Consider the following 10,864-nt stretch of genomic DNA (forward strand, 5'->3'; position numbering starts at 1 on the left):
TTGAAGTAAAAGAGGGAAACTTCAATATGACGGACGTGGAGGAAATTAGAAGAGGCTACTAATCCACTGGATGCCGGCCTTAGTCACACAGCGAATATATGTTTCCTCTCAAGTCCCAAATGCCGTCTCTCGTTCATCGGTAAACCCAGAAATACAAATACGACGGCGAGTGGACACGCCCACATTACACCAAAAACCAACACAATCAGCGGATTCTTCATCAAACACAATACCTTTGTTACCAAAACAAAGAAATTATATTTACAATATTGTACAAGAAATAAGAAATGTGGAAAAGGACAAATAAATTAAATACTTCAAACGTATCCATAATGCAACAGTGCCATCTATTGGCATGAACAAAAAATGTTCAACATGACGTCCTTCAAGCAGGAATGGTGTGATCAGGTGTCGACGAGTCACCCTGAACAGAAAGACCCGCCCAGAGCCCTCACTGATTTGCATTGTATTGCTTTTGTCTTCTCCAGATGGCTTGACTCATGGAGTAAATGCAATGACAAAAAGCAAATGGAAAAGACAAAGACAAAACAGGAAAAGCATTGACAAAATGGAATAAGCAAAGACAAGATAGAAAAAGAATGTGACTACCTTTGTATATTTTTTGTATCATTGATTCTCTTTATATTTCCACATTTATTTCCTATTAATTGTGGCACTCCTGTGATTCCATAGTGGGGTTTTACTTTGATTTACATTATTTTAATGGTTTCTTAAATATACATTGATTCAAAGTGTTTTTTTTATCTTCATTTAATTTCATTTCTTCTTGTAAAGGGTTAAACTGCTTGTTGCAAAATTCATGAGGTCAGCAGATTAAACAAATAGTTGCAGGCTGAATCTCCACAGCTGGTCTGACTGGTGAAAACTTTCTCCACAAACTTCATTCTTCATATTTGATTCAATAAATAAAAATGTTAATGTTGTGTTTTGGCTCGTCTCACAGTAAGGATATTTTCATTAGCTATTGTTGCCCGCTCCAATTAAAAATTAATTAAATGTTACGAATCAAAGTAGATTTGTTGTTTGCGCCTCTGCTTGAGATTAGTTTGACCTGCGTTCACAGAACCTTCGAAGAGGTGAAGCCAATACGCTGTGAGCGTTTGCACGTTTTGCACGTCTTCAGTCTCATTAACTCGCTTATTATTATTTGTTTGACTAAAGACGTTATGCAAGCTTCAATGTTCCCCTCCTGCACATGCCGTCAAGCAAAGTTTTTCCCTGTTTGTTTTGACTGAAAGCCGGACCTTGTGATAAAAATGCACCTGTTTAATCTCCATGCTGATATTTGCCAGCTTCTCATTGGCTATCGGGGGGGAAACACTTGAATAAATACTAAGAGAGTCAGAAGGGGAGACTGGCGAATATCATGAAGCTGCTGGTTCTTTTGGCTCTGTTCGGCCTCGGCCTCGCTCAGCACGACCCCCACATCAAGCATGGACGGACCACCATCGTCCACCTGTTCGAGTGGCGCTGGGCCGACATCGCTGCAGAGTGCGAGCGCTTCCTCGGTCCCAAAGGCTTCGGTGGTGTTCAGGTGAGTATCGCTAAAAGGTGGACAGAGTACTGGAAATGTGTACTCAAGTACTTAACCCTCTAATCCTGTATTCAGAAATATTGAATTAGATATACATGTGTTGTGTGTATGTATATTATGTATGTATTGACTCTCTCTCTCGCTCAAATTTTTTTTGGTTTCAAAAAACGAAATACAAATAGGTAAAAGGTTAATATACGAGATGTCTGATCATGTTGATCATAGTCATTATTGGAATAGATTAATCCAAATGTGGGTGGACTCAGTTTTCACTAATAAAAGTAGATTACATGCTGTGAATGGTACACACATATGAGTCAAATTAAATAATTGAACAAACGCTCATAAAAGTATCCCCAAATACTTCTTCACTACAGAAATAGGCATATTTGTGATTTGTTAAGTCCACCTCTAAGTGTTCAATATACTAATAAGGAATAAATAACAATTCTTTATTTTCCTAACAATCGGCCAGTTATAATTACTACAAGTAAAAAAGATATTATATGAAAGAATACAGTATCGAGTATTGACGAGTGAAAGGAAAAAAATCAGGAAACCCTTAATGTGAAGAAAAACTGTCCAACTTGATTCCTCACTAACAAAAAACACTTTGCAACACCAGAGTCGCACAACTTATTATATAACTTCACTGTCTGTCCTAATGACTCTACTACACTGAATATCTTATTCTATATTGACGACACCTGATTTAAAAGTGATGAATGCGTTTCTGTCTGTGCTGCTCAGCTCTCTCCTCCAAACGAGCACATCATTCTGAACAGTCCCTGGAGGCCCTGGTGGCAGAGATACCAGCCAATCAGCTACAACCTCTGCTCACGATCTGGCAGTGAAGACGAGCTGAGAGACATGATCACCAGATGCAACAACGTTGGGGTAAACTGCATTCGACCAACGATTTCATGAGACACATCAGTGACATGTACAAGGCTGTGTCCAAGTACAATAAGATCCTACCAAAATGCTATGACAGAAGAACAATCTCATGAGTTATCTGAAAAGGAACTAGAATGGAGATAGAAATGACATGTTTATATAGTGTGATGCACCTTATTCAAGTGTTGCTGGTGCCTAGACCAGAAACCATCAGACATTCTTGTGGTTGAGGAAGAAATTTTAGACAGATTGTTAGTTTCCTCGCCTGGCTGCTCAATGCTCAGTTACAACATGACCCATAAAGTAATAGAGTCCTTAGAGAACCAATTGCTATTTATGTTCAGCATCAGGAAGGAGTTTAAATTAAACCAAACTTTTTCATCAGTTATTGTTTGTTTTTGCAAAAATATAACCATTTTCATCGAGTCACAACAAAGAAAAACTTTCACGTTTGAATTTAAAGGTTATGACGGCACTATTTTAGCGGTCCAGCACACTCAGGATGAAATTGGGTTGTATGTGGCCCCTGAACTAAAATGTGTTTGACACCCCTGATCTAAGTCCTGACAACTATTGTACCACTAATGTTGAACATTTTGTAATTTCCGAACAGGTCAACATCTACGTGGACGTTGTCATCAACCACATGTGTAGAGACACCGGAGGCGAGGGAACCCACTCGTCATGTGGAAGCTGGTTCAACGCCGACACAAGAGACTTCCCCAGTGTCCCTTATTCCAGCTCGGACTTCAACGACAACAAATGCAGGAGCAGCAGCGGTGACATTGAGAATTTTGCTGATAAATATGAGGTGATAAGTATCAGTTGAATATAAAAACCTACAGTTTGACTCAGCCACATCGGACCTGTAATGGTAATGTTAATTCACTGATCCAGGCGCGCGACTGCCGTCTGCTGGGTCTGTTGGACCTCGCCCTGGAGAAGGACTACGTCAGGGAGAAGGTGGCCGACTACTTGAACAAGCTGATTGACATCGGTGTGGCTGGATTCAGAGTGGACGCCAGTAAACACATGTGGCCTGGCGACCTGGATGTTGTCTACCGTCGTCTGAACAACCTCAACACCAAGTGGTTCCCCGGCGGCTCCAGACCTTTCATCTTCCAGGAGGTGGGCTTCCTCAAATGTTTTACTTCTATGTCAAACAACCGTTTTAAACGCTGAAATTCAAACAATGCCATTTAAACAATGGCTTCATTTTACAGCCAATGACCACTCTTCTTTTCCATAGTTGTGTGTTTATGAAAATATGTGGCTGCATGAACTTATGTGAACTCCATTCGTAGGACAAATTTACAGCAAGTGAACACAAAGTGGTGCCAGAAATATTTGGTTGCATTCAACGCTGGTCGAGCCAAGCAGTGATCAATATCTGAGTGTGGGACCAAAGAGCACAGGGAGTCATATATACAGTATTTGGTAACAGAAAGCCAAAAATGAGACCAAGTGGATAAAAAAATAAAAATAAAAATTAAGAAATGAAGCTTACACAAGCATTCTACTGGAAAATGACAGAAATATAAATGTTATCAACTATCGCAGAATGAAATGTTGCTTGGACAAAGATTGAGGCATCTGTTTACATGACAACAGAGCTCCGAGTCACTTTTGGAACTTTCTGAAAACACTCGGGCTCGGTCTCTGTGTAGACGGCAGAAATAATGCGACTACGCATGCGCACCATGGCCACAGTAAATAGTTGTTCTGCACATGTGCCAGTAGATGGACAATAACAATAATGGCGGGCTCCAGAGTGTCATAAGTCCCAGTCCAGATTCTCCTGGGACTTGGTAGTTTTAGAGTTGACAGTCACCGTGATAACCATCCGAGGTTCGCAGGTTCATTCGAATGTCAGTGTACTGTGTGGTTTCATTACACAAACAAACAGTATCCTCTAGTGGCCCAACAGTAAACTACATTCTTTTCAGCGTTTCTAGATTTTCATGGAAACTGACATCGTTTTCGAAATACTACCACATAAATGTGAAAACTTTTCTGAAACTTAAAGACAAAAATAATGCGCTTTCACCTGAAATGCCGTGTAAACGGGGCCTTGAAGATATGCATTGTATCATTAACAGTACTTTAAAGACTCCTGATGTCAATCTCTTTTTGTGTGAGGTGATTGATCTGGGAGGTGAAGGCATCCCAGCTGGGGAGTATTTCCACCTGGGAAGAGTGACAGAGTTCAAACACAGCACCAAAGTAGGACCTATCTTCAGAAGGTGGAACGGTGAGAAGCTGTGTTACACAAGGTATGTGTTTTATAGTGAGAGAGAGATTACAACTTAAATACTTGTGTTTCTTCTGCTACAACATTTTGATTGTAATTATGAATAAAGGACCTAATTAGTGGCTTGTGTGTTTAGTCTACTTTGCATTAATGTAGATGATCTGCACTTTATTCAACCGGGTTTGAGATAGACTTTAATTAAGCAACTATTTTGAGTGCACTGGACCACCACTATACAGGGGAAGCCAAGAAATGAAGAACAAAGAATAGACTTTAAAAGGTGTACACCAGTAACTAAAACAACCAATGAAACAAAAAGCTTTTAGCTTGATCCATTATGATAAAGTGGATGCCAAAACAAGACACTTCAGCCTGGATCCCACATCTACAAGCATTTCTCACTATTTTCTGATATTTTAAAAAGCAAATAGCCTATTAGCACAAAAGATAATTCACTAATAAACCAATAAGCCAAATAGTTGTTACCCGTCGCTCTCAAATGTATGTGTAAATGAGATAACTTTCCATTAGAAACTGGATTTCAAAGCCAGATAGAAGTCCTGTGCCCTTTAGGCACCTACTGATTTAGTGTTGACCTTAAATAATCAGTCTGAAACTAATCAAAACGCTTGATTAGTGCAGTGGCTGCAGTCCTAAAGAATTAACAACAATAATCTTAAATGAGTCTCTAACTTCTGTTCCTGAGTCCAGGAACTGGGGAGAGGGATGGGGTTTCATGCCCAGCGGCAATGCTGTCGTCTTTGTTGACAACCACGACAATCAGAGGGGACATGGTGCTGGCGGACCGTCCATTGTCACCTTCTGGGACTCCAGGCTCTACAAGATGGCTGTGGGCTTCATGCTGGCTCACCCGTACGGAGTAACCAGGGTCATGTCAAGCTTCCGCTGGAACCGACACATCGTGAACGGAACAGTCTGTTCTTTGTTTATTAGATGCAATGTTTGGTGTTTGTGTGTTTGGCAATATGCCAAATCTGTTTGTTTAACAATGTTTTCTAGGACCAGAATGACTGGGTTGGCCCGCCCAGTTACAGTGATGGGTCAACCAAGCCCGTTCCTGTCTTTCCCGACCAGACCTGTGGAGATGGATGGGTGTGTGAGCACAGATGGCATCAGATCACGTGAGTCCTTAAAACTCAGAACTGACCTGTTGTATGAATGGGAAGATAATTAAATGTGACACCGGATTTTAATTTTTAAAATCTCTTTTTAAGGAACATGGTCATTTTCCGTAATGTGGTGAATGGACAGCCCCACACCAACTGGTGGGACAACCAGAGCAACCAGGTTGCGTTCGGCCGTGGCGATCGTGGTTTCATTGTCTTTAACAATGATGACTGGTGAGGTCTTTGTGAAATTTTCAGAATCAAATTAAACTGAAAATTCAAGCATTTACAATCAATATCACTAGTATGTTGTTGGTATATACCAGGAGTGTTCAAAACTGGTTAATTGGAAGCAGGATCCTCTCAAAATCAGCTCAACTGTGATGAAGCAGAGTATACACTTAGTTTTTTTTTCCTATTCAGGGACCTGGATGTCACCCTGAACACTGGCCTGCCTGGTGGTACCTACTGTGATGTCATTTCTGGGCAGAAGGAAGGAAGCAGATGCACCGGGAAGCAGATCCATGTTGGGAGTGATGGACACGCCCACTTCAAAATCAGCAACAGCGAGGAGGACCCCTTCATTGCTATTCATGCTGAGTCCAAATTATAAATACTTTAAATAAACATCACCTTTAAAGCTCAAAGGATGACCTCAATGGCTACTGACGATAAATGCTTGTGTCCTAACTTTTTAGTTTCGTTAAAACGAGGGATTTGGTTGATGAGGCAGCCTGAAAAGTAATGCATCCTTAGTTCAAATTCATGACTAAACTGAAAAAAAAAAAGGCTGCATTATCGGCTGAAACAAAACTCGACATGAACAGTTACCTTTAATTTCCTTATATTGATCTTTTAGCCAGCTCCGAGAAGCCTACTTTGTTAGGAAATCTGTCTATGTTTGCTTTCTGACCCTTACATTTTACACTCAAAGACATTGCTGATGGACTCAATGTCTTCTCTGGGTCATAGCACGTGTTTTTGAAACTCACTGTGCCACATGGGTTTCCAGCTAACATGGGGAGAGAGGCAGGGTGCACCCTTGGCTGCTCACCAGTACACTGCAGAGCCAACAGTGGGACGTGGAAATCTCACTACCTCAGCTTTTTATTTCCTCGGCTGCCAGATGAACTTCTGTTAGAAATGAAAATAATGTAATCTTAAACCGCCTGGATTTGAACTGTGAAAACAAATTTTCTGTAGGTTCAGTAGAAGGGGATCAACTGGCAAATCAAAGACAGCTTCAAGAACAAAAGACTCTTCAAGGGCAACTTCAACACCCTCTGCTTAACATGCCTTATCTGTCATCATTATCGATTCCTAGTTTGACACATTTGGCAGATTCAGTGTGGTTGGCAGTGTCGTTATACTTTAGATGTACAATGTAAATTTGGTGATCATGCTGCATGTTCTGCCTTTTATAAGAGACAACTCATCCTTTGCAGGACAAAACATAAAGCTCCCATGGTGGAACTTGTGAGATAACGAAAATTTTTAAAAAACATTCAGGCTCAATCTTGGAATGACACAACTGCGCATCCACACCATGGCCGTAGTGAATAGTTTTTCTGCACATGCCTACAGAGTGACTCCCAGTTCATATTCTCCTGGGACTTGGAAGTTTTATAGTTGACAGCCAAACAATCCAACAAACAATCCAACTTCGCAGTCTGTCCATATGAATGTCCATGTACTCCCATTGTGAATGTTTATGGCATATTTTTCTTTGTGTGAATGTGTGTGTGGTTTCATTACAGAAAGAAGCCCAATATCATACATCGTTTTCAGCATTTCTGTCATTTCCATGTGAACAGACATTGTTATCTAAATATTGCCTACTAAATGTGAAACATTTCTAAAAATTATTTACCATGTAAATTGGGCCTTATTTAAAAAAAAAAAAAAAAAAGTCTGAATGAGATCTGTACTCATCTGGAAATTGTAATTTAGAATTTTGAGTGATATCAAAAAATGCAAAATCTTTGCTTCACCCTCAACATGGCTTGCTTCATTTACCTTAGCTGCAATTCTCCATTGTACCTATTTGCCCAGAGCAGTAAATGTAGTTCACTCCCGTGTGCCACAGACTCTTTACACTACCTGCCGTATGTCTCCACACAGCAGCCATACACGGCTGCCTGCCCCATTCTGCAGCAGCCTGTTCCAAAAGCCCCAGGAAACCCTTCTGGCAGGATGAACTGAATATAGTGCACTAGACTAGAAGGCTTTCTTAACTCCACACGCTGAAATTGACTGTTTTGTGCACCATGCTGGCTAGCAGAGGTAGTTGGCCATATTTGCCGATAAACAAGTGCAATGATGGCAATGAGCAAAAACGCAGAGAGAGATACTTCACAGGATAAGTTATTCATGCGGAAGTGATATGGTGCATAGGATATCCAAAAATATAAGGAAAGCTGCCACAAGTCATCCTAATGTGCCCAGCCCTTTTTACAAGCCCCATATTGTCTGATCAGAAAAAGCTATAAATACTAAGGCAGACCTTTTACACCTTGCACCAGAGAAAGATTATGTGACGGACAACTTGCCTGACAAGTGAACGAACGGATCAACCTGGGTGTGACTGGATTCAGAGGGGATGTCTGCAAACACATGTGGACCGCTGACCTGAATGTGATCATCAGTGCTTCGTCCCTGTGACTCCAGACCCTTCACCTTCCAGCAGAGAAGATTTGCAAAGGGTAATGGGTAGAATATCCCATATTCCAGCATTAAAACAATGAATTACATCATCTTGAGTTGTATGCTGCCTCAACATATGTGAATGGATTTATATGGAAAAATATACAGCAAGTATAAAATGCTGCCAGAAATAGTGACTTGCATTAAAAGCTATGCTTTGTCGAGCCCGGCCGTAATCCATAATCCATTTCTGAGTATGTGACTGGAAGAACACAGGCTCATTATATATTCAATGGCTTTGACTGAAAACCCAACATACTTAACCCAACCATACTTCAGTACTCTCTGAGTTGAAAATCACATAAAAATGTATATTAGTTAGCCATCACTCTGAATAGTAAATTCACAATATGAAATGTGAAAGAACTGGTAACTTGAACTGCAGTGTGTGAAAGCAGCAAAAACATGTGTGACTTAGGATCAAGCGAGTGTAAATATACTGTTCAGCCATCACCTATCCCCAGTTCAGGGGCCACATAAAGCCCAGTTTCATCTTGAGTGGGCCGGAGGGTAAAATAGTGCCATGATAACCTTTAAAGTTAATCTTTAAAATGTTTCTAAGTTGTGGCGGAGTGTACACGTGATGGAAATGTTGATATTTTTGCAAAACAAGACAATTACTATGGAAAATGACAACGATCTCAACATAAAACCGATTTTATTATAAGCCTTATGGTGTGAAATACAGCAAACTGTCCAACCCCCCCCCCCCCAAAAAAAAAAACCCAGGCAGCATGGCTCTGAGTCTAATGCTAGATTGCGAGCTTTCATTCATGGCAGGAACATCGATATCTCTGATCGGGTCTCAGTGGTGTGTTGTTTCCCTAATCTTAAGAAATTTGTTAAAGAAAATCAATGTTTTCTTTGTAATTTGCTTGGTGGTTGGACTTGGTGAAGCCTCTTGCAGCTCAGTTTTGGGGCATTGTTTTGGCCCCTGCTTTAAACCCTTTATAGCTAAATGTTATGCTGCCATCTTAAAAGGTCACTATATCTCAAATTTGGGTGTCAGAAGCTTTGATTGTCTGTTTGTATCTATGTGTACTTGTTCTCAGTTTCAAATCATATTGATGCACATAATCTCAGTTTGCTTCCGGTTTGCAGCTTCATAGTGTGGAATAATATCCTCAGTTAAACATTGTGGGATTTTCTTCCTGACACCTACATGGTCAGTAAGTGTCCTCGACGTTACCCCTGATGCCTGCAAATGTTCTTCCTGCATTGTATATTCTCCTACGCCACTGGAACAATTCCTTGCCATCACACTGTGGCCAGTTCAGTTTCACCTGAGTGCGGAGCTGGCACTCCTCGTTAGGGCAGCTCCAGGGCCCAGAGGGCCAATGAACCAACTCTCTGTCCTTACTGCCTCTGTTCTCCTCTCAGCCTGTCTTCCCGTCCCGTCACCCTTACTTTCTCCCCGTCTCCACCTTCCCAGCCCACCTACCGAGTCCCCGTCAAGCAGATGTGGACCAGTGACACGGGAGTGCGAGCCACCAGAGGTGAGACAGCAAAGGTGATACCTGCCAGAACATTCAGCTCATCTCGGTCGTCATGGCAACAAAGCACAGGAGCAAAAGGGAAAAAAAAATAGAGTAAGGTTCTCGAAGGCCTCCGAGAGAGAGGACGAAAGCAGTGTCTAGTTATTCAGGGCGTGTTATAAGTGACAGGGCATGTATGCAGGCTGGAGGGATTTTGGGGGGGGGGTACCCTCTTAAGTGGTCTTCAATTTCCCACCATGGCTGTATCATTTTAATCACAGAGGGTGACAAAGCTATCCACACCAAGTGTTAAATGTTACTTCACCAGCAGTAAAAAACAAAACCCAAACATATCAAATAAACGTATTTTAACTTCTATACGTGAAAAGCACTACGATACTCAAGTCAAACTATTAATTAACTCTAAACTCTTCATGAACAATATGAAAAACCCCAAATGTCTTTATGTACAACCTTCAAACGAGACACCTCTTAAATAGGTCTGTCTATTGTTCTGTATTTCTGTTTTGCATATTTGTACTGATTACACTAACATTATATATACTTCTAATGCTTGTGCTTTATCAAAATATATTTAGTTTGATTTTACTTCCTGCTGATTGTACTTTGTGATTTCTGTCTGTGAAAAGTGCAATATCATTGAATGTAGTTACTGTTTTATCATGATTCCTAATATAAAGTTAAAACGCCCCTCATGGGGAACATTCCCTTCTCTAATTTCTTCACAAACAACATCATGGATGTATTGAAGAATGTGCAACTGGTGCAAATAATGCATTTTTTTGCCCCCATTGAACTCTTGGCTCCTTTATGCATGTAGTACTGGAATGCCCTG

General features: G+C 40.8%; 1 protein-coding gene across 1 annotated transcript; it reads left to right on the top strand.

Moving 5' to 3' along the window:
* Positions 1-1,379: 1,379 nt before the first annotated feature.
* Positions 1,380-6,479, top strand: LOC308115119 (alpha-amylase-like). The gene is made up of 9 exons (XM_080472468.1): positions 1,380-1,555; positions 2,306-2,452; positions 3,066-3,263; positions 3,350-3,580; positions 4,592-4,725; positions 5,415-5,637; positions 5,724-5,845; positions 5,939-6,064; positions 6,254-6,479. Exons 1-9 carry the CDS (start codon positions 1,388-1,390, stop codon positions 6,441-6,443), a joined length of 1,539 nt encoding a protein of 512 aa, XP_080328594.1. The 5' UTR covers positions 1,380-1,387; the 3' UTR covers positions 6,444-6,479.
* The last annotated feature ends 4,385 nt before the right edge of the window (positions 6,480-10,864 follow it).

Source organism: Lipophrys pholis (assembly GCF_963383615.2).
Source record: "Lipophrys pholis genome assembly, chromosome: 1".
Taxonomy (NCBI): domain Eukaryota; kingdom Metazoa; phylum Chordata; class Actinopteri; order Blenniiformes; family Blenniidae; genus Lipophrys; species Lipophrys pholis.